Source organism: Chiloscyllium plagiosum, chromosome 10, assembly GCF_004010195.1.
Source record: "Chiloscyllium plagiosum isolate BGI_BamShark_2017 chromosome 10, ASM401019v2, whole genome shotgun sequence".
Classification (NCBI taxonomy): domain Eukaryota; kingdom Metazoa; phylum Chordata; class Chondrichthyes; order Orectolobiformes; family Hemiscylliidae; genus Chiloscyllium; species Chiloscyllium plagiosum.
In genome coordinates, this window is record NC_057719.1 from 43723849 (window position 1) to 43750150 (window position 26302).

The 26302-nt window shown below is 40.8% G+C and overlaps 1 protein-coding gene across 2 annotated transcripts in view; it reads right to left on the minus strand.

Moving 5' to 3' along the window:
* map4k5 (mitogen-activated protein kinase kinase kinase kinase 5) overlaps positions 1 to 26302 on the minus strand; it is a 182643-nt gene that overhangs the window by 91957 nt on the left and 64384 nt on the right. For both annotated transcript variants that reach the window (XM_043697614.1, XM_043697612.1), the window contains exons 3-5: positions 19856 to 19946; positions 1714 to 1778; positions 643 to 698 (exon numbers count right to left, since the gene is read on the minus strand). In XM_043697614.1, the coding sequence (XP_043553549.1) occupies positions 643 to 698; positions 1714 to 1778; positions 19856 to 19946 (212 nt within the window). The remainder of the gene's footprint in view (positions 1 to 642; positions 699 to 1713; positions 1779 to 19855; positions 19947 to 26302) is intronic.

Here is a 26302-nt window from a genome sequence, read left to right on the forward strand (position 1 = left end):
AATTCCATTTATTTGAACATAAATTAAGCTAAAGATACAAAAAAATTTAATCATTTGGTCATTTCTTTATTGGGAGGGGGGGGGGGGTTTCACGCACCAAATCTTGACATTTAGGTTCATGGTTTTCCCTCAGGAATCATAACAAAATGTCAATCCTATAAAACCCTTTCACAATTTCAAATGTTAATCAGGCCACACCTCAACTGCCTCCTTTCTCAGTGTCCCAGAAGTCACACTCTCAGTTCTCAGATCAGTAACCCAACCAGTGTGCAATGTCTGGGTGAGTTTACCCTTGCCATGTTGCTGCATGATGGATATCAGAACATACGATTCATCTTAAGGGTATGATTTATCTATCTTCCAAGTATTAAGAGGTGACAGACAAAACTTCTCACTATTAGTGAGAAATCAGAAAATCTATGCTCAGTGATAGTTGCTCAAAATTACTAATAATTGTAAACAAAATAACTGATTAAGTGATATAAATGAATGACATTGGGATTAATGGTCTGCAATTGTTCTGGACTTTTTTTTTCCCCAAGAACAGCAACTCACATTCAGATTAATATTATGCTAACGCATTGTTCTAGTTGCTGGCAATAAATTCTTAACATGCAAAATAAAAGAAAAACCACAATCTACCTGCAAAGTTTCTCTGCAAACATAAGCTATCTGTAGTTCTGATAGGGGTCCAGTTACTGTAAAACAAAGCATTTTATAACTTCATTACTCAGTCAATGAACAATTAGTCTACTGCAAACTTTGGCAAACAGAATATGGAGAACTCCTTTTAAAGTACAATCAAGTCAGTACAAATGAAATTTCTATAATGCTAGTCTTGCAGAAAGGGAACTAAGCGAGAGACAGGTGGAAAAAAAAAGCTAGTTGGGATGAGTGGCAGAGTGTAGTGGCTGGCAATACAGGAACAGATGCAAAGAGGGCATTGGACCCAAAGAAGAAATTCTAAACCAGGGCGAATGAGTGGGTGAGTGGGTGTGAGAGAGAGTGAGTGAGTGAGGGAGGTGAGGGAGGTGAGGGAGGTGAGGGAGGTGAGGGAGGTGAGTGAGGTGAGTGAGGTGAGTGAAGTGAGTGAGGTGAGTGAGGTGAGTGAGGTGAGTGAGGTGAGGGAGGTGAGGGAGGTGAGGGAGGTGAGGGAGGTGAGGGAGGTGAGGGAGGTGAGGGAGAGAAATATCAGGGATAATTGGGCAAGAATGAGTAAAATGGCATGAAAAATAATACACAAACATTTTTAAAGCGATTCACAATGAAATTTTATAGACCTGCAATTCTAGAAGAAAATAGGACAGTCGGCATCCGAAGAGATAACAGGCTAACATCTTGGACAAAAGACCATTCTAACACTCAAAATGTTAAACTGTTTTGGTTTTCTTTAACAGATGCTGATTGATCAGTGCATTGTCAACATTGGCAGTCCCTTTCTTTTTATTCACAAGATAAATTACTATAAAATAAAATCACTATTAAATAGGCAAATGCATAGATATTTCACAAATAGCAATTAAATGCATTATTTTGGTGGGATTAGTTAAAAAGGTATTATAAACGTTGATTTTCAAAACAGCCTTGACTGATTATTTAACATGGAAATTAAATGCCCAACAGGACAGCAATTTATTTATTTTTGGGGGCAGGGTGGAAGGAGAGAGGGGAAGAACAGGTGGTTAGACAATGAGGAGAACTTAAGCAACAAACCATGGTACATATCCTGAAGTGATCCACCTCCGCAGTACTCCATACAGATCCATAACTTTTCACGGCTAAAAGATACAAAATAGCTTTCAGAAAATATTTAAAACTCAAGCTACAAAGTAGAAAACATGGAAATTCTCATTTGTTCACAAAGTGGTTGTAAAAGAAAATCTACAACCATTGTTGAATCTTTAAATTTAAAGACCAATTAGTTGAAAATGTTTTTCATCTTAACCAAACAAACAGTCAAAATAAGTGGAAAGTACGATTTCCACAGCCTAAAAACATAGACAGCAAACCTAAGAAAGAAATGCAATGCAGTAAAACTGTTCCAAACAGAAAACACAAGCACTGGTTACTAAAATCCACTGTGGGGTGCCAATAGACTACGGATAAGGGGCAAGTAAATCAACGAACAATATAAATCTCAGAAGCCGGGTGCATCTTAATTATTACAAAACTTTTGAATTTTGTTATCTTATAACAAAAAAAAAATCACACCTTACTTCAGTTCTTTGTTCAGCATTTATGAAATATTTATGGTCATACAAGAACATAAGAAATAAGCGTAGGAAGAGATAATTTGGTTCTTTGTTTTTATTGAGTGGTAGAATAAGATCATTGACTGATCTTTTACTTCTCCCACTGTCTCCATAAACCCCAGTACCCAAGCATTTATCAATTTTTCTCTTGATCAACAATAGAGGGCTGTAGATGTTCAGAAGTGCAGAATTACAAAGATCCACAACTCTAAATAAATCGTAATCTAGGAAAGACAGCACAAGACTTGTTAAAGTCCACTTCCTCAGCAACCTTGAAAGAAAGCCTCCCAGGCCAGGTAACCTATTCATACTAAGCACTGAATACACAATGCCTAAATTTTCACCCACCCCAAACCTTTGCTTCTACTAATATTTGCAAGCTTCAGCTTCCTTTCTCCACACAAACACACTTACAAACTGAGCACCCACAGCTCCCAGGAGTGAAAACTGCTGCAAAGATTCACAGCGCTGCGAGTTCTAAACAGCTGACAATCATTCTAAGGCTATGATCCCTAGTTTTAGTCTCCTCACCAATGGGAAGCCATTCTCCCAGCATCTATCCCATTAAACTCAGTAACAATTTTACATTTTCCAATTCTATCACATTTTTTAATAACATCACCTCTTTTTCACCAAATTCTATGGACCACAAGCATTATCTATTCAATTTCTCTTCATAGAATAATCTCTGCATCCCACAAATTAAATTAGTGAGCATTTGCTACACTCCCACTAGGGCAAGCATATCCCTCCCTCGGTAATAGCACCAAAATGTAGTTCTCCAGCTATAGTCTAAAGATTCTAAGCAATTGCAGTAAGGCTCATTTCACCTTTCGACTCTAATCCTTCCATAATAAAAGCGAACAACTATTTGTTACATGCTCACATTAACTTTGGTTCATCTGTAAGGATATCCAGGTTCTCCATACATTAAAAAAATTCTATATTTCCAATCCAAGTGGAAACTTTGACAGAGTATATGCTTTCTGACACCTTTCTACCCACTCACTCAGCCTTTATTAGTTTGATGTGAAATATTCTTGGTTATAAAGTGTTTGGAAATGATATGAATATGTGGATGGGTGGCACTTTTGGTTTGTAAGAGAACTACAGTTTAGTATAGAGAAAAAGGATATTTCAGCAGGTTCAAGGAGACTATCCTTAGCTCTAGCTAAATTAATTGAGAAGGGTGGAATTACATTGCTCAGTTTACATATAGAGCAGTAACTAGTGGGAAGTATGTAGAGAAACAGCAGGATAGGGTAACCAAATCCAGAGCTCCCTGGATGACAAAGGAGGTTAAAAAAAAGAAGAAAATATTTGCTGATGACACGTCATAGAGTCAGAGAGACGTACAACATAGAAACAGACTCTTTAGGTCTAACTTGTGAGATTAGTGAGCAAATTTAGGACACGTGGTATTGGGAGCAGGGTACTGACTTGGATTGAAAATTTGCTGACTGACAGGAAGCAAAGAATAGTGGTAAACAGGTCCCTTTCGGAATGGTAGGTAGGTGACCAGTGGGGTACCACAAGGTTCGGTGCTGGGACCGCAGCGGTTTACAATATACATCAATGATATAGATGAAGGCATTAAAAGTAGTATTAGCAAACTTGCTGATGACACAAAGCTGGGTGGCATGCTGAAATGTGAGGAGGATGTTATGAGAAGACAGTGTGACTTGGACAGGCTAGGTGAGTGGACGGATGCATGGCAGATGCAGTTTAATGTGGAGAACTGTGTCGTTATCCACTTTGGTGGCAAGAACAGGAAGGCAGATTACTATCTAAATGGAGTCAACTTAGGTAAAGGGGAAGTACAACGAAATCTAGGTGTTCTTGTACATCAGTCAATGAAAGCAAGCATGCAGGTAAAGCAGGCAGTGAAGAAGGCTAATGGCATGCTGCCTTCATAACAAGGGGAATTGAGTATAGAAGCAAAGAGGCCCTTCTGCAGCTGTACTGGGCCCTGGTGAGACCGCACCTGGAGTAGTGTGTGCAGTTTTGGTCTCCAAATTTGAAGAAGGACATTCTGGCTATTGAGGGAGTGCAGCGTAGATTCACGAGATCAATTCCCAAAATGTTGGGACTATCATATGTTGAAAGATTGGAGCAACTGGGCTTGTATACACGAGTTTAGAAGGTTGAGAGGGGATTTGATTGAGACGTATAAAGTATTAATGGATTGGACACTCTGGAGGCAGAAAGCATGTTTCCGCTGATGGGCGAGTCCAGAACCAGAGGGCACAGTTTAAAAATAAAGGGGTAGGCCATTTAGAACAGAGTTGAGGAGAAACTTCTTCACCCAGAGAGTAGTGGATATGGAATGCTCTGCCCAGAAGGCAGTGGAGGCCAAGTCTCTGGATACTTTCAAGAAAGAGATGGATAGAGCTCTTAGAGATAGTGCAATCAAGGGTTATGGGAATAAGCTTGAACAGGATACTGATTGTGGATGATCAACCATGATCATAACGAATTGTGGTGCAGGTTCGAAGGGCTGGATGGCCCACTCCTGCACTTATTGTCTCTTGTCTATTGTCCATGCTGACCAGATATCCTAACCTCATCTAGTCTCATTTGCCAGCACTTGACCCATATTCCCTAAAACTGTCCTCCTATTCATATTCACATTCAGATGCCTTTTTAAATTTGTAATTATACCAGCATCCACCACTTCTTCTGGCACCTCATTCCATACACGCACCACCCTCTGCATGAAAAAGTTGTCCCTTAGGTCCCTTTTAAATCTTTCTCCTCTCCCCTTAACCTATGTCCTCTACTTCTGGACTCCCCCACCCCAGGGAAAGAAACCTTGTCTATTTATCCTATTCATGCCCCTCATGATTTTATGAGCCTATATAAAGGTCATCCTGCAGCCACCGATGCTCCAGAGAAAACATCCCCAGCCTATTCAGCCTCTCCCTGCAGTGCAAATCCTCCAACCCTGGCAACATCGTTTTAAATCTTTTCTGAACCCTTTCAAGCTTCACAACATCCTTCTGATAGGAGGGAGACCAGAGTTGCACGCAATATTCCAACAGTGGCCTAACCAATGTCCTATATAGCTGCAACATGATCTCCCAACTCCTATACTCAATGCTCTAACCAATAAAGGAAAGCATACCAAACACCTCCTTCACTATCCTATCTACCTATGACTCCACTTTCAAGGAACAATGAACCTGCACTCTAAGGTCTCTTTGTTCAGCAACACTCTCCAGGACCTTACCATTAAGCGTATAAGTGTTTCTGATTTGCCTTTACAAAATGCAGCACCTGACATTTATCTAAATTGAAACTGCATCTGCCACTCCGCAGCCCATTTGCCCATCTGATCAAAATCCTTTTGTACACTGAGGTAACCTTCTTCACTGTCCACTACTCCTCCAGTTTTGGTGTCATCTGCAAACTTACGAACTACACCTCCTATGTTCATATCCAAATCATTTATATAAATGATGAAAAGTAGCAGACCCAGCACCGATCCTTGTGGCACTCCACTGGTCTCAGGCCTCTGTCTGAAAGGCAACCTCCACCATCACCTTCCATCCCTACCTTCAAGTCAGTTCTGTACCAAAATGGCTAGTTAGCACGAATGCCTCACAGCACAGAGACCGGGTTCGATTCCACCCTCAAGTGATTGCCTGTGTGGAGTTTGCACGTTCTCCCAGTGTCTGCGTGGGTTTCCTCTGGATGCTCTGGTTTCTGCCCACAATCCAAAGATGTGCAGGTTAGGTGAATTGGGCATGCTAAATTGCCCATAGTGCTCAGGATTTCAGGGGTAAATGTCGAATAATAGGGGAATGGGTCTGCGTGGGATACTCTTTGGAGAGTTGGCTGCAGGGCCTGTTTTCACACTGTAGGCATTCCAATTTTAATTCCATGAGTTCTACCTTGCTAACCAGTCTACCATGAGGAACCTTGTCGGACGCCTTATTGAAGTCCATTCAGATCATGTCCACCACTCTGCCTTCCTCAATCCTCTTTGTTAATACTTCAAAAAACTCAATCAAGTTCATGAGATATGATTTCCCATGCACTAAGCTATGTTGACTATCCCTAATCAGTACTTGCCTTTCCAAATACATTCTCTCCAACAACTTGCCCACCACTGATGCTCACTAGTCTGTAGTTCCATGGCTTTCCTTACCACCTTTAAATAGTGGCACCACATTAGCCTTCCGGCACCTCACCTGTGACTATCAATGATACAAATATCCCAGCAATCACTTCTGTAGCTTCCCACAGAGTTCTAGAGTACATCTGATCAGGTCCTGGGGATTTATCCACTTTTATGCGTTTCAAGACATCGAGCACTTCCTCCTCTGTAATATGGACAGTCTGCAAAGTGTCACCATCTATTTCCTCACATTCTATATCTTCTATGTCCTTCTCCATAGTAAACACTGATGCAAAAAATACGCGTTTAGTATCTCCCCAATCTCCACACATTGGCTGCCTTGCTGATAGTTGAGGCCCTATTCTCTCCCTAGTTACTCTTTTGTCCTTAATGTATTTATAGAATCCCTTTGGATTTTCCTCAACCCTATTTGCCAAAGCTATCTCATGTCCCCTTTTCACCCTACTGATTTCCCTCTTAAGTATACTTCTACTGCCTTTATACTCTTCGACACGTGTTAGGGAATAAGTTGGATAGAGAAGTTTCAGAAGGGGAGATGAAAAAGCAAATAAAAACAACAGAAATTATGAGACGGGTAGCTACAAAGGGAAATCCTAAAGTCTTGTATCAGCAAATGAATAGTAAAAGAGTGGCAAAACGAGCTGGAGGGCCAACTGGGGGCCAAACATTGTATTTACATTTGGAGACAAGTCACATGGCTAAGATGTTAAATTAATATTTTGCATATGTCTGTATAGATAGTTCTCCTATAACACAGTAGTTGTGTTCCCATGTAACGGCGTGTTATAGAGAATCTCATTAAAAAAATAATGGGGGCTTTGAGAAAAACAGGGTTAGGGACTCCAGTTTAGCAAACCTGCCCATTTCTGGTCAGTTACAGAAATGCTAAGTTGTCACAAGTGAAATTTCCCAAAGTATTATTGTATTTCTGGCTCCTTGTGGAGTAGAATTTAATCCAGAACCCAGCTGTCTTCAAGTTAACTTTGTGAAACTTTGGGAAGCTTTTTTGTGGTGAGTGTAAAATCTCTTTTTTTGAGGGGAGTTACTAAAGAGCTGGGATGCTCTGAACAGCTAGAGGTATTAATGGGTCTCAGGTTTGAAAGAGAACGAGGGGCCAAGACTCTCTGATCCTCCCCCAAACAGAGACTAGGCGAACTTGGATCAGGCATAACTTTGAAAATGGGTGAAATGGGGAGAGATGAGGGTCACCAGTGGTCCGTCCTTAGTTTCACACTTCTCCCCCTTCCACACACATACGCCCTCTCTTGTAAAATCATGTTGAAGCTTCACCTAGCCAGCAACTGAGCCTCTGCTTAACAAAAGGCCCCCTCTGTTTACGCTCCACTCACTGGACATTGCTGCGTTTGCACCTTCTTTTGCTCCCTTTCTCTCCGTCTGCCCACTCCTCAGCCCTGATCCCCCTAAAGCCGTATATGATCCCAGTAAGCAATCCAGCAAAATATTCCAATAGTCACTTCCCCTGCCTTAGTTGCAGATAGATGGACAACAACCTGTTGCAATTGATGTGCCAGCAGAAGAAATCACTGCCAGCTGGTAATTTAGGGATGGAATCACATAACAGTGAAAGGGAGTTCGCTTTATTAAAAAGGTCCGCAATTCAAGAATTGAGTTAGAGCCAAATCATGTTTACGAAATCTGCGTTATAGGAAAACTACCTGTAATTATAAGGCAGATGGTGCCGAGGCCACGATGACAGGAGAGCACACTTTATCACTGAAAGAGTTTAAAACTGCTAAAGTGGCGGTATTGGATAAGTCATCTACACTCTGATAAGGCATCAGGGCGAGATGAGATGCATTCAAGCACACTGAAGGAAGTGACAGTGGAAACTATAGAGGAACTAGGACTAAAGAACTAGATAATTGCAAACACTAACCCTGTTTTTAAAAAAAGTTTCAATAAGCAGCCCTGCAATTACAGACAAGTCAGTTTAACTTTGGTTAGAGAAACTTCTAAAAACAATTCTCCAGGAGAGAATTAGTTGTCACTTGGAAAACACTTGGAAAGTCAGTAGTGGAGTTCCCCAGGGCCAATATTGGGACTTTTACTGTTACAAATATACATAAAGTGAATTAGATCTTAGCTTGCAGAGGACAATTTCAAAGCTTGCAGATAACAATTGGAAGCATTATAGACTGTGGTGAGGACTGTGCAGAACTTCAAAAAGACAGTTTGGCAGAGTAGGTGGTTAGGTGGTGGATGAAGTTCAATGCATGAAGTGATACATTTTGGTAGAAAGAACATGGACAGTATAAAATAAAGGGTGTGCAGGAGTAGAAATATCTCGATGTATATATGCATAATCTATTAAAATTGATCCGGTAGGGAGAGAGGTTAATAATGACAAAAATATTCAAGGCTTAATTAATAGAGGCATAGGGGAAAGAGGAGGGTGATTATGCTGAACTATATAGAATACAAGTCAGACCTCAGATGAAAAATTGGATGCAGCTCTGCAAGTATAGTGCCAGAAAGATGTGAATGCACTGATGAGTGAACGTAAAAGTCATTTACAAGAATGGTTCCATGGATAACAAATTTCAGCTAGAAGAATAAATTGGAGAAATTGTGGACTGCTTTCTTTCGTGAGGCAAAGGTTAAAGGGAAACTTGATAGAAGTTTTCAAAATGATGAAAGTCTGGGCAAAGTGGACAGTGAGAAACTCTTCACATCCAAAACAACTGAAAACCAGATGGCACAGTTTTAAAATGTTTTGCAAAAGCTATAAATGTGGGTGAGGAAATAGTGCAGGTTTGGAATGCACTGCCTCAAAGTGTTGTGGACATAGATTCAATTGAGGTAATCAAGACAGTATTGGTTTCTATGTAAATAATCAATCCATATGCAGGGCTACAGGAGAAAGACATAAGTTTTGAGAAGATTTGTAGCTCAGGTTGAGGTTCTGGATGTAGGTTTGTTCGCAGAGCTGGAAGGTTAATTTTCGGACGTTTCATCACCATACTAAGTAACATCTTCAGTGAGCCTACGGATGAAGTACTGCTGATGTTTCCTGCTTTCTATTTATATGCTTGGGTTTCCTTAGGTTGGTGATGTCATTTCCTATGGTGATGTCATTTCCCATTCTTTTTCTCAGGGGGTGGTAAATGGGGTCCAAGTCAATGTGTTTGTTGATAGAGTTCCGTTTGGAATGCCATGCTTCTTGGAATTCTCGTGCATGTCTCTGTTTGGCTTGTCCTAGGATGGATGTATTGTCCCAGTCAAAATGGTGTCCTTCCTCATCTGTATGTATGGATACTAGTGAGTGGATCATGTCTTTTTGTGGCTAGTTGATGTTCATGTATCCTCGTGGCTAGTTTTCTGCCTGTTTGTCCAATGTAGTGTTTATTACAGTCCTTGCATAGTATTTTGTAAATAACATTAGTTTTGCTTGTTGTCTGTATAGGTTCTTTCACGTTCATTAGATTCTGTTTTAGTGTGTTGGTGGGTTTTCCTCTGCTCTGCGTAGTTCCTCTGTGCTGCAGTGTGCGTTGGCTCGTTGAAAATAACGTTCTGATGCTGCTTAGTTTGTGGGTGTTGCGATGATTGCTTTTGTAGTTCAATATTTGGTCTCCATATGTGTTTTTTTTCCCTGTAGACACTGGTTTGAAGTTTCCCATTGGCTGTTCGCTCTACTGTGTCATCTAGAAATGGCGGTTTGTTATTGTTTTCCTCCTCTTTAGTGAATTTTATGCCAGTAAGAGTATTATTAATGGCCTTGAAGGTTTCCTCTAATTTGTTTCAAGACCATCAATACTACCCTTACTGGCAAGAGGGACAATATTACAGAGGAAGAAGTGGATGGTCTTGGTAATAAAGCACTGGTGATGTAACCAAGTTTAATTTTATTTTTTACCTGATATCCATAATGTACACTTTCAACAAATGTCCTTTGGGCTTAAAGAAATTGGAATTCAATCCAATTCTTCAGCTGCTCCTCTCAATCATAAAATCCTTGTCAGTTCAATATCAAAATTAACTAAAAAGTTGCAAAAGGAAGTCATTTAAGGTTTTTAAAAATTTGAAACATTGAAATTTGTGTTCAAGTATAAACGCATTGCTCAACCACACCCATTCTAACAGGAAAGTGGACTTTTTAAAGAGAGGAAGTCACTCAAAATTGGTGCAAATACAAAATAGAATTAAAGGCAGATGACAACACTGACAAATGTTTACATATGATCCTTTAAAAGGATGTTCAATTTTTGTGTTTATAGACTTTCACATAATTGCTACACTTTCTCAAAATAAGTCTTTCCAAAGACTACCAAACTCTCTAGCAAGGGTAGGGTAGTTCAAAGATTATTTCAGACATTTTATGAATAAGACAAATAAGAAAGCATAATGAATATTTCTACTTTACCTTTCAATAGATTCTTCCCTAGTTATGGAAACAATTGGCAATATTTGTATAATGAAACTGTACAATACCAATGTGTGTTTGTGTGTGCCACTAACACAGTTATAAAATCTGCATTCCTGGATCTCTTTCTGGCCACCATTGCTCCCCCTTCTCTCTAACTTTGCAATTGGAAAGGTAAATTTGTATTTTCTGGAATTTGTTTATATACACTGTATTAAATGGTAAAAGAGTTATTTTATTTACTATTCACTCACTCTTTCCAGACCAAAAGGTGACAACTGTTAGAGTGCAGGATTCAGCTGTGAATTTCCCTAGTAAACACTGGCCAATAGCCATAATGGTTTTGTCTCCTTTCAAAAGCACAGAATTTCATAGCACAGTTGCAGACTACATGCATATCTGAAACAGATACTTCCCAAGATTCATCCCATACCCTACTTCTTTAGGTATTTTCTTCTTACTGTACACTATGTTAAAAATTTGTAGTAAATTTGGATTAAAAACAGGAAATATTTATCTTGAAAGGGTGCCATTAATTCGATTTTAAAAAAAGAACCATTCCCTTCCTTTCATTTTAAAAAAAAATTCTCTTCCAGACATACAAAAATCAGACAGGAAAAGAAATCTAATTGAAATGCGTTGCTCAGGGAGAAAGTGCTAAACTACGAAAACTACCTCACAGAACTATACAAAATATAGCAGTCAATGCCAAAGTTACAGAGAAGTATTTAGTTTCAAAAATAAGATGAACAATAACATTATAAATGAATGGACAATAAGGGTTCAATCCTACTAGTGCTCAGTTCTGATAGTTTGATTGACTTCAGCTGGCTATTTCTAGCACTACCCCTTCAGGCCCTTGGTTGCTCAAAACGTGCATGAAGTTCTGAAGATTAAGAAATGTGTGAACTAAAAAAATTAAACAAAGACAAATTCAGTGAATTGGCCTGCAGGCTGCTAAGCACGAGTATTGCACTCCAAATATTTCTGATGTGAACATAAAAACTTTACTGACTGCCTCCAATACATGCTATTTTTCCAACTGTAGAAATTTGGAGATACTTGGGTATGGATTCTCAGGGAATAAGATTTCATGCTGTAATGAAAATTTCCTTCTCTTAATTCTTGAAACAATGTTTATTAATTTGAGAACTATATATTGTTATAACAGTTTGTATTTGTACTTATCTGAAATTGCAAAACTAAACAGAAATTGAATGAGGTAAATTGTTCATTAATTTTTGGACTCCCTAGTCTACAGTCTTATTTTAAATAATCTTAAAAACAAATTTTGGATCTTTTTAACTTTGATTATATGCTTAATACAACTACTAAATTTTAAGGGTATATTTCACAATCTCATTTACAGAGCACTGTTTTGCTAATTATAATGAAAGGCAGACATTACGAGATTGACTTTGCACTAACTAATGATCGGGAAGCAGCAAAAGTGAATCAGCGATGTAGTCAGAAGGCAATACAAAAACCAATATCAAAAAAAGCACAAAACTTTAAAATGTAAAGTACGTCACTAAGTTAAATGTATGGACAGAGATTTGCAAAGTATTTTAGCCAACAGCCTCCTGGTCAGTACTACATTTCAAAATGGTAATCGAGCAGAGCTCCTAAGCCAGTGCTTGTTCACTGTTTTGTCCATTTCTTTTCCTTTTTTCTCATTTCCTGTTTTTTTTTTCCTTGCATAAGCCTTGTCCCGGATGCTATCAGTGACTGTGAGTTGAGGCTCAGTGCGGACCAGAGATGAAACCAGTCAAGGTGGCGGCAGAGAAGCAGCACAGCATGTGGGGTCCTGAGTCCAGCAGTTCAGAGCTTGTCTACTCCTCTGCTTTTACCTTTTGCCCTTTTCTCTGCTTTCTTTAAAACAAATATTGTTTTTTTCTCATTCATGGGAGTGGGTGTCACAGGCTCAGCCAGGATTTATTAATTACCCAGACAACAGTAAGTATCAACCACACAGCTGTAGGCCAGACCAGGTAAGGATGGCAGTTTCCCTCCCTAAAGGACATTAGTGAACTAGATGGGTTTTTCCTGATAACCTGCAATGGTTTCATGGTCATTTAACTCTTCATTCCAGATTGTTATTGAATTCAAATTCCATCTGCCATGGCAGGATTCTGGAAATCCAAGTTTGAACATTACCTGTGTTCTCTGGATTAACTGTTCAGCGATAATACCATTAGACCATCGTCACCTCACTTACATTCTGTGGTCAAATTGGACGACATCAGCACATTGGAGGCAAGATTTATTCCTGGCAGTTGTGGTAGTGGAGGAAGTAGAGTGTGTGCTCCCAGCGGCAGTGGGAGGAGAGTTTGGGCCCAGTGCAGGAGCTTCAACAGCAACGCGGCAGCTTCACAAGCAGCTGCATTGCTGAGATGTGGGAGCTGGCTGATCCCATTGTGAACGGCAGTGTCCAGATCTGCAGCAAGTGCTGGTTGCTGGAAGAACTCCAGATCAGAATTGATGATCTGGAATCTGAGCTTCAAACACTGTGGCACACCTGGGAGGGGAAGAGTTACCTGGATGCTTTGTTTCAGGAAGCAGTCACACCCAGTAGATGAAGTAATTCAAATTCAGTTAGTGATCAGGAACAAGGGGGTGTGACTGTAAGTGAGGCAGGTAGGGGGATTCGGAATTCAGGAGTGGAGCAACCTCAGCTCTTTACCTTGTCTTTTAGTTATGAGATTTTTGCTTCCTGTATGAATGAGGAAAAGGGCTGTGGACATGATGGTGCAGAAGGCCATTCAAGAGGAGGGGAGCAAAAAGACAAGTAGTTGTTATAGGGGATTCTATAATTAGGAGGACATATTGTATCCTTTGTGAGCCGTATCTGGAGTCCTGCGTGGTGTGTTGTCTGCCTGGTGCCAGGGTGCAGGACATCTCCAACCAGCTTGAAAGGATAGTGGAGCGGGAGGGAGAGGATCCAGTTGTTGTGGTCCACATTGGCACTAACAACATAGGCAAGGCTAGGAAGGAGGACCTGTTTGGGGAGTATCAAGCACGAGGAAGGAAATTGAAGAACAGGTCCTCAAGGGTCATAATCTCTGGATTACTGGCCGAGCCATGTGCTAATTGGCATAGGGATAAGAAAATTAGGGAAGTAAACATGTGGCAAAGAGATTGGTGTGGGAAAGAGGGATTCCATTTCATGGGACAATGGCATCAGTTTTGGAACCAGTGTTCTGGTGAAAAGGATAAATAGGGTGGTCACTAGGACTTTAAACTTGTCAGTTGCAGGGAAAGGAAAGGAAATGCAACAGGGAGTATGGAGTCAAGTAGAAAGATAAGCAGGTTAGCATGTGTGCAGGGTTTAAGTTCAAGGCAGACCGGGAATGAAGCAAAAAAGGAAAGCTAACTTAGGACATATTACTAGAGGTGATGGAAATCATGGAAGATAAGAAAATTAGCATTAAGGTGTAAGAAAGCAGATGAATTAACAGCACAAATCATCATGAATGATTATGATGTGGTAGGCATCGCAGAGACGTAGTTTCAGGGGGTTCAGGACTGGCAGTTAAACATTCAAGGATTTACAACTTATCGAAAAGACAGGGAGGTGGGCAGGGTTGCCTTGTTAGTTAAGAATGAAATTAAGTCTATTGCACTGAATGCATAGGGTCAGATCATGTGGAGTCTGTGTGGGTGGAGATGAGGAACCACAAAAGGCGAAAAAAAACCCATAAGGGGAATTATGTACAGACCTCCCAGCAGTGGTCAGGACCAGGGGCACAAGATGCACCAGGAAATAGATATAGGGCATGTCAGAAAGGCAAGGTCACAATGATCATCGGGGACTTCAATATGCAAATGGACTGGGTGAATAATGTTGCCAGTGGATCCAAAGAAAGGAAATTCATGGAATGCTTACAGCATGGCTTCAGGAACAACTTGTGATGGAGCCCACAAGGGAGCAGGCTATTCAGGACTTAGTGCTATGTAATGAGCCAGACTTTATAAGATCTTAAAGTCAGGGAACACTTAGGAGGCCGCAATCTTAATGTGGTGGAGTTTAATCTGCAGTTTGAAAGAGAGAATGCAAAATCGGATGTAGTGGTGTTACAGTTAAATAAAAGGTAATTATAAGGGCATGAGAGAGGAACTGATGAAAATCGACTGGAAGCAGAGCCTAGTGGGAAAGACAGTAGGGCAAGAATGGCAGGAGTTTCTGAGTGTCATTGAGGACACAGTACAGAGGAGAGGGAAGGGAAGGGAAGGAGAGGGAAGGGAAGGAAGGAGAGGGAAGGAGAGGGAAGGAGAGGGAAGGAGAGGGAAGGAGAGGGAAGGAGAGGGAAGGAGAGGGAAGGAGAGGGAAGGAGAGGGAAGGAGAGGGAAGGAGAGGGAAGGAGAGGGAAGGAGAGGGAAGGAGAGGGAAGGAGAGGGAAGGAGAGGGAAGGAGAGGGAAGGAGAGGGAAGGAGAGGGAAGGAGAGGGAAGGAGAGGGAAGGAGAGGGAAGGAGAGGGAAGGAGAGGGAAGGAGAGGGAAGGAGAGGGAAGGAGAGGGAAGGAGAGGGAAGGAGAGGGAAGGAGAGGGAAGGAGAGGGAAGGAGAGGGAAGGAGAGGGAAGGAGAGGGAAGGAGAGGGAAGGAGAGGGAAGGAGAGGGAAGGAGAGGGAAGGAGAGGGAAGGAGAGGGAAGGAGAGGGAAGGAGAGGGAAGGAGAGGGAAGGAGAGGGAAGGAGAGGGAAGGAGAGGGAAGGAGAGGGAAGGAGAGGGAAGGAGAGGGAAGGAGAGGGAAGGAGAGGGAAGGAGAGGGAAGGAGAGGGAAGGAGAGGGAAGGAGAGGGAAGGAGAGGGAAGGAGAGGGAAGGAGAGGGAAGGAGAGGGAAGGAGAGGGAAGGAGAGGGAAGGAGAGGGAAGGAGAGGGAAGGAGAGGGAAGGAGAGGGAAGGAGAGGGAAGGAGAGGGAAGGAGAGGGAAGGAGAGGGAAGGAGAGGGAAGGAGAGGGAAGGAGAGGGAAGGAGAGGGAAGGAGAGGGAAGGAGAGGGAAGGAGAGGGAAGGAGAGGGAAGGAGAGGGAAGGAGAGGGAAGGAGAGGGAAGGAGAGGGAAGGAGAGGGAAGGAGAGGGAAGGAGAGGGAAGGAGAGGGAAGGAGAGGGAAGGAGAGGGAAGGAGAGGGAAGGAGAGGGAAGGAGAGGGAAGGAGAGGGAAGGAGAGGGAAGGAGAGGGAAGGAGAGGGAAGGAGAGGGAAGGAGAGGGAAGGAGAGGGAAGGAGAGGGAAGGAGAGGGAAGGAGAGGGAAGGAGAGGGAAGGAGAGGGAAGGAGAGGGAAGGAGAGGGAAGGAGAGGGAAGGAGAGGGAAGGAGAGGGAAGGAGAGGGAAGGAGAGGGAAGGAGAGGGAAGGAGAGGGAAGGAGAGGGAAGGAGAGGGAAGGAGAGGGAAGGAGAGGGAAGGAGAGGGAAGGAGAGGGAAGGAGAGGGAAGGAGAGGGAAGGAGAGGGAAGGAGAGGGAAGGAGAGGGAAGGAGAGGGAAGGGGAAGGAAGGAGAGGGAAGGAGAGGGAAGGAGAGGGAAGGGAAGGGATCTAATATGAGTGTAAGCTAGCCAGTAATACTAGAAATGATATTAAAAGTTTCTTTCAATACTTAAAAAACAAACAAGAGGCAAAAGTAGAAATTGGGCCGCTCCAGATTGATAAAGGAAGGCGAGTGATGGGAGATAATGAAATAGCTGAAGAACTTAATAAATACTGTGTCAGTCTTCACAGTGGAAGACATGAGTAATATCCCAACAAGGAGTGTCAAGGGGCAGAGTTGATATGTAGCCATTACAAAAGAGAAAGTGCTAGAAAAGCTAAAAATGTCTAAAGATTGATAAATTTCCTGACCCCAATGGGCTATATCTTAAGAGTTCTGAGGGAGGTGGCTGAAGAAATAGCAGAGGCATTGGTTGTGATCTTTCAAATATCACTGGAGTCAGGGAAAGTCCCAGAAGATTGAAAAATCGCTTTTATAACCCCCTTGTTCAAGAAAGGATCAAGACAAAAGATGGAAAATTACAGGCCGATTAGCCTAACCTCAGTTGTAGGTAAATATCTAGAATGTTATCTACCTAGACTTCCAAAAGGCTTTTGATAAGGTGCCTCACGGGAGGCTGCTGAGTAAGGGGAGGGCCCCTGGTGTTCGAGGTGAGTTACTGGCATTGATTGAGGATTGGCTGTCAGACAGAAGGCAGAGAGTTGGGACAAAAAGTTCTTTTTTGGAATGGCAGCTAGTGACAAGTGGTGTCCTGCAAGGATTCAGCGTTAGGGCCACAGCTGTTCACTTTATATATAAAGGATCTGGATCAAGGGACTGGGGCATACTGGCAAAATGTGCCAAAAATACAAAGTTAGGCAGACAGGCAGGTTATTGTGAAGAGGGGGGAGGCTGCAAAAAGATTTAGACAGTTTAGGAGAGTGGTCCAAGAAATGGCTGATGAAATTCAATGTGAGCAAATGCGAGGTCTTGCACTTTGGAAAAAAGAATACAGGCATGGACTATTTTCTGAATGGTGAGAAAATTCATAAAGCCAAAGTACAAAGGGAACTGGGAGCGTTAGTCCAGGATTCTCTAAAGGTTGACTTGCAGATTGAGTCCATGGTTAAGAAAGCAAATGGAATGTTGTCATTTATCTCAAGAGGGTTGGAATATAAAAGCAGCGATGTGCTACTGAGACTTAACCCCATTTAGAATACTGTGTCCAGTTTTGGGTCCCATGCCTCAGGAAGGACATACTGGCACTGGAGTGTGTCCAGCGAAGATTCACATGGATGATCCCTAGAATTATAGGCCTAACACACAATGAATGGCTGAGGATCCTGGGATTGTATTCATTAGAGTTTAGAACTTATAAGATAACGCATAGCTTAGAAAGGGGGGACACTGGAAGATGTTTCCATCAGGTGAGGATACCAGGACCCGTGGGCACAGCCTTAGAATTAGAGGGGGTCAATTTAAAACAGAAATGAGGAGACATTTTTTCAGCCAGAGAGTGGTGGGCCTGTGAAATTCATTGCCACAGAGCAGTGGAGGCCAGGACGTTAAATATCTTCAAGGCAGAGATTGATAAATTCTGAATCTCGCAAAGAATTATGGGATATGGGGAGAGTGCAGGTAAGTGGCATTGAAATGCCCATCAGCCATGATTGAATAGCGGAGTGGACTTGATGGGCTGAATAGCCTTACTTCCACTCCTATGTCTTATGGTCTTAAGATCAACCCAGCACAGTTGAAACAAGATGGCACTAAAGAATGGCAACACAGTTCCGTGGTGGTGGCATGGCAAAGGGGCTTGAAATAGGCACACTGCTTCATGCTGGTGATGGACTCAGTGTCAGGTAAAAGAGCATGGATCATGGCCCATGGCTAAGCACTTAAGAACTTTTTCTTAAGCTTAAACTTTTAACTTTTTCTTCATTTGCCTACTTTATACCTAACATTTTGCACCTTGGTACCATTAAATCCAAGATAGCGCTGAAGAAAGGTGACAAAACAGTTTTCATTATACTCTTGTGTCCCTGTACATGAGTACACATGATAATAAAACGTAACACTAAAAAGTTCAAATGCTAAATTGTATTGCTAGTAATTTAATCAAATACTCCAAGACAGCTGCATTAAGAATGGTTTTTCATAATTGATGCCAGTTTTAAAATATTAAATGCTGCTCAAGACACAACACATGAAAGATTCAATTTTAAGCAGAGAATAATGTCACACCCAATAAAGTCTTCACATAATCCACTCAGAATTGAGCAGGAGAAAACAGTTTTGTTTAGAAAATAGTTAGTGAAAGCCTTACTAATAGTACAAGTTTCTATGCACCCTAAATATAGGGCTTCAATTAAAATCCAATGGCAATTTATGATCTGGATTTTAATTAATATTTTCACAATTAATGTATTATTCACCCCCATCAGCACTAAATTGATACATTAGAAAAAAAAGACAATAAATGACAAAAGTGCAAACACTTGGCATATTCACAGCAGGAAATAGTAAATGACTTTCAGACTCATACTTTATGCCACAGTAAATATCTTCCTTGAAAATTGCCAGATGCTGATTATCTTTAAATTGCTTTGTTTTCTATTTTTTTTGTTTTGTCATTCATGATTTTGTTTCTCATTTCTACTTTGAAGATTCTGGTGCATATTTAATTTACTTTACTTTTACAACACTCAGGAATTATAATTTGTAAAGGATCCCACAAAATCCACCACCATCCCCATAACACAAAGTTCAATTGGAAGGATTATTAACCACAAGTCAACTATAATTATAATCATTAATCCTCTGTCTGTTCCATAACTTTCTAGGGATTCATACACTAGGAGGAGGAAAGATGATATGGTGACACTGTACACTAAATGTGTGAAAAGTCCAATCAATAATCACCCTTCTTAGTTTAAAACCCAAAACTGCATTATTGTTTCCACTGAAATTGAAATGCTGAATTATTTTGTTCATGGAGAACATATTAAATCTACAAAAAATACCTGAAAACTACACAAAATGCATATAATACAGCAGTATGTTCGCATTTAAAGTTAGTTTGTGCCAGTGTTTTATCTTAATTAAAATGAGTGTAATAACAAGTTAATTACATTTTATGACTCTACATGAAATAGAATACACGCATGTCTGCCATCATGGGTGGCACATTAGCTCAGTGGTTAGTACTGCTGCCTTGTAGCACCAGGGACCCAGGTTCAATTCCACCCTCAGCTGATTATCTGCACAAAGATGTGCAGGATTAGCCATGGGAAGTAAGGTGATGAGGTGGGACCAAATGGGATGCTCTTCAGAGGGTTTGTGATGGCTGAATAGCTTGCTTCCACAGTGCAAGGATTCTATAACTTATTGCAGTCAATTTAGTTTCAAAAATATGATTGTATGTGGGTAATAGCATGAAATTGAATGAAATTATTCTTGGTTGATATATTAATAGCACAGGGAAATTCCCCATTGCTGATGATAATTTAAATTCTGCATGATTTTTCATCAGGTGAATTCCAAAATGCTGAACTATAAATTTGTAAACCTTTTATTCACTAAGTTTCATTGTATAAAATTTAAAGTTTCTTATTTTCACCTTAGGTAGCTTCCAAAGTAGGCCACAATATTGGCATGCTTACACTCTTTGACCATAAAGATTTCTTGCTGTATAATGGAAAAGTCATCTCCTGTTGACAAGAAAAATGCATGTTAGTATATCACAATACCTCTGCACATTTATCCAAATGCATTCAAGTCACAAACAACAGCTTAGGTTACTGCAGCTTTGACAAATTATCCACATTCTTCAAAGCTTTTAGCAAGGTTGACCATACCATTTTCAGCCAATGACATTTACCTGGTCATTGTCACATTATTATTTGTGGTAGCTTGCTGTATAAAAATTGGCTGTTTAGGTTGCAACATTACAATCAATTATATTTCAAAAGGATTTCATTGATTATAAAGTAGTTTAAAATTTCCAGGGGGCTGTCCAAAGTGCCACAAAGAAAATCTTTAAAAAGTCATATCTACTTGGAAAAGGAGTGCTCCCCAAGCTATTACTTCAATCAGAGAGGATACTGGAAATTTACCCCATGATTCTAAAAGGATTAACTTTGACATTTCAGAAATTTTACTCCAAACTATACCAATCTGAAAGTTGTGAGGATGGGCAGATTAGGATGGAGTCTTTAAGAAATTGGACCTCCCAGGAGTGACACCCGAGCAAGAGTCTCTCCTTAATGCCCGGTTGTTGGTGCAAGAAGCGTAGGAGGCTGTGAGGCAGCTTCAGAACAGAAAGGCGCCTAGCCTGATGGACTTTCCAGTGAGTTTTATAAGGACTTTTTAAGTATATTGCCAGCCCTGATTCCTAGCATGTTTAACGATTCACATAGTTGTGGCCTCCTCTCCACATCTTTGAGAGAGGCAAATATCTCTTATTCTTGAAAAAGGGAAGGCCCCACAGGACTGTGCTTCCTATAAACCTATTTCACTCCTGAATGTCGATTTTAAAATCCTAACTAAGACTCTGGCTCTCAGGCTAGAAACTGTGTTGCCCTCCATCATCAAGGAGGATCAGACGGGGTTTATAAAAGGTTGCAGGTCATCAAACAACATCAGAAGGTTACTTAATATGATCCAAGTATGGCAACAATAATCAGTACAGGCATTAATGATCTCTTTTAGACGCTACAAAGGCATTTGACCAGGTTGAGTGGCCATATCCTTTTTTTAATATTTTAAAGTGGTTTGGCTTGGAGAAGGTCTTTGTCAGATGGATAGAGGTTTTGTCCCCTCTTGCTGCGGTCCTCATCAATGGTGTGCCATCAAGCAATTTCAATATTCTTAAGGGCAGTCGACAGGGCTATTTAAAACCAATTTTGCTAATTTATTCGACAGAATCAAAACAAGCTCTTCAAAGATGGGAGGCGCTTCCGATCTCCTGGTTAGGTCGGATAGCCCTCATTAAAATGAACATTCTTCCCCCGTCTGTTGTATTCTATGCAAATGTTTTCTCTGCTTTTTACTAAGCAAACAGTTAGAAGACTGAATGGCTGGTTCAGTTCCTTTACTTGGTATCACAAAATATCCGGCCATTAGCCCAGTACCCCATCTTTTTGTTATTCTTTTTGTTATTCTTCCCAAAGTGAATCACCTCTATGCAAATGTTTTCTCTGCTTTTTACTAAGCAAACAGTTAGAAGACTGAATGGCTGGTTCAGTTCCTTTACTTGGTATCACAAAAGTGACCCCATATGAAATTGATTAAACTGCAGCTGCCCCACAGACTGGGAGGAGTGGACCTTCCAAATATCGAAAACTATCAATTAATCTGGTTGCTATCTTACATGAATGACTGGGTCCCGGGGGGACTCTCACTCACTTTGGCTAGACATTGAAGCATCTTAGGCAAGATGTCCCCTTGCTAGCTTGTTGTTTTTGGACAAAATGAGGACAGTTCAAGAATAGTTATGAAAACCGTCAAGGTGTGGAGGGCAATGCGTCAGAGTCAGGGAAATACAGCCAAAACATCATTTTTTTTTTTAAAACCCATAGTTGGTATGCCAGGGATGATGGGCAGCGAGGGGTGCATCTTGTCTGGGTGACTTATTCAAAGAGGATACACTGATGTATTTTGTTTAGTTGGCTCAGAAATACGAGTTGCCCAATAGGGACCTCTTCCGGTTTTTTTTCAAATTAGGAATTTCAAAAAGACACCACACTTCTAACTGATTCTTATAGATCTGACATGGGAAAGAGTGTGCTGAGTGCTGAGAATATACTTTCTGTCAGCAATGTCTATCACCTATTGGGAGAGGGTCCCTCGGACAAGTCCGAATGGCTGTGTAAGATATGGGAGAGCCAGCTGTACATTGAGATCTCTTCTGAAGCATGGGACGATATCTGGGAAAACTTGCAACAGGCCCCATACCTCGCAATTGAAGATTCTCCACGGGGTCCACTTGGCTCCAGACCGCCTTTCAAAATTTAAAGCACGAGTATCTCCAAAGTGTCCCAAATGCAAGATGAGTATGAGTAGGAGTACGCTCACTCATTGTCTCCAGTCCTGCCACAGGCTGTGGGCATACTGGAGGGCTGAGATAGGCAAAATAGAGAGGGTCTTGGGGACAGAGGTGGAGATAGACCCGGTAGTTCTTCTTCTCGGCCTTGGCGCACAAAAAATGCTTTTCAGTATCCTCACTTTTTGTGCAAGAACAAACATTCTGTTAGGGGGAATGTCTGAAAACAACCTGGGGCTGTCGGGCTGGCATAAGCTAGTCAATGGAAAACATCCCTTTGGACTTTCTTACAGGTATGGTGCACCATAAAACTGAGAAGTTTTATAAGAGGTGGCAGCCCTCTTTGGATTACTTGGGTACAGATTAATCTGCCACACTAATAAGGGCCTTTATATAGTCATAACTATTATGTTCAATGAATTGGGTATTCGGAGAAGAGGAACTACGAACACATGAATATGTATAAATTTATGCTCTCAATAGTCGAGGGCTATTACTTTGCTTTGCTGAGCTGTATTATTATCACTGTCATTTTTTTTTAGTTAGTTATTAGTTTTTTTTAGATTACTTACTGTGGATACAGGCCCTTCGGCCCAACAAGTCCACACCGATCTGCCGAAGCACACCCACCCAGACCCATTCCCCAAAGTTTACCCCTGCATGGCCAATTCAACTAACCTGCACATTTTTGGACTGTGGGAGGAAACCAGAGCACCTGGAGGAAACCCACCCAGAAATGGGGAGAATGTGCAAACTCCACACAGTCAGTCGCCTGAGGCGGGAATTGAACCTGGGTCTCTGGCACTGTGAGGCAGCAGTGCTAACCACTGTGCCACCATGCCGCCCGTTATTATTCATTTATGTAATTAGCAGGGTTTTTTTGTATTGGTTGGAATTGTTTGCTTTGTATTTGTTGTAACATCCAAAACAATTTTCTTCTCTTTTCAATAAAATATATTTTTAAAAAGTCATATCTGCAAGCACAATACTGAATACATTCCTGTTCATCACCGTTATAAAAAACAACGATATTATTTATTATTTTAACTTTCCAAACATAGACTGGGACTACCATACTGTTAAGGGTTTAGATGGAGTGGAATTCATTAAGTGTGTACAAGAAAAAATTCTGATTCAATATGTGGAAGTACCTACTACAGAAGTTGCAAAACTTGACCTACTCTTGGGAAATAAGGCAGAGCAGGTGATTGAGGTGTCAGTGGGGGAGTACTTGGGGGCCAGCGACCATAATTCTATTAGTTTTAAAATAGTGATGGAAAAGGATAGACCAGATTCAAAAGTTGAAGTTCTAAATTGGAGGGAGGCTAGTTTTGATGGTATTGGGCAAGAACTTTCAAAAGCTGATTGGGGGCAGATGTTCACAGGTAAAAGGGATGGCTGGAAAATGGGAAGCCTTCAGAAATGAGATACTGAGAGTCCACAGGCAGTTTATTCCTGCTAGGGTGAAAGGAAAGGCTGGTAGGTGTAGGGAATGCTGGATGACTAAAGTAATTGAGGGTTTGGTTAAGAAAAAGAAGGAAGCATATGTCAGGAGTAGATGAGATAGATGGAATGAATCCTAAGAAGAGTATAAAGTAAGGAGTGCAAGGAGATTCCAAAGGGTTTTTACAAATACGTTTAGGACAAAAAAGTAACTAGGGAGAGAATAGGGCCCCTCAAAGATCAGCAACTTATAGCAGTTTATAAAATCGTGAGAGGCATAGATAGGATAAATAAACAAAGCCTCTTCCCTGGAGTAGAGAGCGAGAGCGAGAGTGAGACCAGAACTAGAGGACACAGGTTTAGGGTGAGAAGGGAAAGATATAAAAGGGACCTAAGAAGCACCTTTTTCATGCAGAGGATAGTACGTGTATGGAATGAGCTGCCAGAGGAAGTGGTGGAGGCTAGTACAATTGCAACATTTAAAAGGCATCTGGATGGGTATATGAACAGGAAGGGTTTGGAGGGATATGGGCCAGGTACTGGCAGGAGGGACTACATTGGGTTGGGATATTTGGTCTGCATGAACGAGTTGGATCGAAGGGTCTGTCTCCGTGCTGTACATCTCTCTATTTCCACAACTCTATGACATAATTTTCAACATCATCATTTTTAATACACTTGTGTTGGCTGCTCATCCCAATCGGAAAACTTTAGCATTTGCTGTACATATTTCCATCCATTAGGTGTCACTATCTCTCAATTTATCCATGATCTATTCACTGCAAAACTTGTGTACTGTTAGCCATTCTCTTCAATTAAACAAGCCTGCTCAAAATACTAAATGTAGATTAAACAGAAGTTATATAGTTTTTTAAAAATTCCAAAAATAGTAAATTAATTTCCTGTTCAAACCACAAATGCACAATAATCAATCAAGGTGCTCCCTGAGTGATGGTAAAATTATACTCATCAGCCCTTCAGTTTTTGCTTTAATTGTGGATCTATGGCTTGCTGCATGAGCAAAACAGCTGATTCCAGACTTCCTCGGTTTCGAAGAAATAAAGAGTAAATGAGCATTCTCTAGGCCAATCCAAACATAGCAATGTGTAAACTATTGGACTGCCTCAGACAGAACTAACCAATACATTCACTACTTTACCAAAAAAAAAACGTTAAAAATTCAGGTCCATGAACACCCAGGCTTCACTGTACACTTTTTAGTGCTAAGCAAATATTAATTAATAAATACTGCCTTCCTTAATCCTTACAGCAACATGCGTCATCTCTCACTCACGTGTATAAATATAATTTGCCAATCTCTGTCCATTTTGCTAATCCACGCCCAGTTGCCTCCTGTGTTATTATCCTACCTGTTTGCTATTTGCCCAAATTTGGTTTCATCTGGAAATTTTGAAACATTAATCTTTATTCCAGTATTCAAGTCATAAAACAGTGGTTCTCGCACTGGCTCTTGGGGAACATCACTTCCCATTGGCCTCCAGTCTGAGAAACAACCATTTGTCACAATTTTGTTAGCATGCAGTGAGAAGCAGGCTTTTGGACTTTCTCATGATATCTCCCAGTCTCGTCTCACCATCACTCCACCGATCTTCTCAAAGACTTTCAGGTTAAAAATTCAAAATAATGCAAAATTTTCCACTTGTAGCCACCTTCTTTTCTCCTACACCCTAAACGAGAAAATTTACATTATAATCTTTTGTATTCTACAAGTTGGCCATTACTTTTTTTTTCATTTTACTTTTCCAAAGCTGTTTTTGATTAGTTTTGTTGAAAGTACCCCTGAAATTAGTGTCAAGTCCTGAAATTAAGGAAACAGATTGTAGAATACTTCCACATAAACTATTGCCAAGTGAAACTAATGGAGCAATGTTCTCCAAACTTCTTACACTACAATTTAATTGGCATTGTTTTAGTTTCCTTCCCAAATAGAATCCTAATAATCCCATTGTGACAACAAATGCAAAATGGAAAACATTTACACATTTCTAAATTTAACTTTAGTATAAAGCTCCATTTTAAGTCGTCAGACAAAGCCTGCTGCAAGAAATAAGCAAAAAAAAAGCACATGGCCTTCTGTACAAAATTTTAGGATCAAATATACTTTACACATTGTTCTTATACATTTCCCATAGTCTACTGCATAATTATTTCTTTCACATAAACAATTACGCTTATGAGATGTCTGGTACCCTAACATTGCTCAAAACACAGGGTCATAGAGTGCATTTGCACCCAAAATGGAAACTTCAACTACTCAGACAACCAGATAAAAAATTTTACCCCATAAGTTGAACTGACGAAATCTCTGAGGAGCTGCTCCTCCAATTATAGGTTGATTCTTGCCTACATTTGCAGCTTATTAATAATGAAGATGGGAGAGCAGGCTGTATTTGAAGGAGCACTGAGCATGCTAAGAAAGAAAAGGTAAGTGAGCAGTCATGTTGGGAGCACCATTCGTAAGTTTCATAGTAATGAATATGATCAACTGTTAAATTTAAACTGGAGAGTGACATCAGAGATGCATAAAAGTAAAGGTAAAACTGCCTGGTTAAAGTTTTT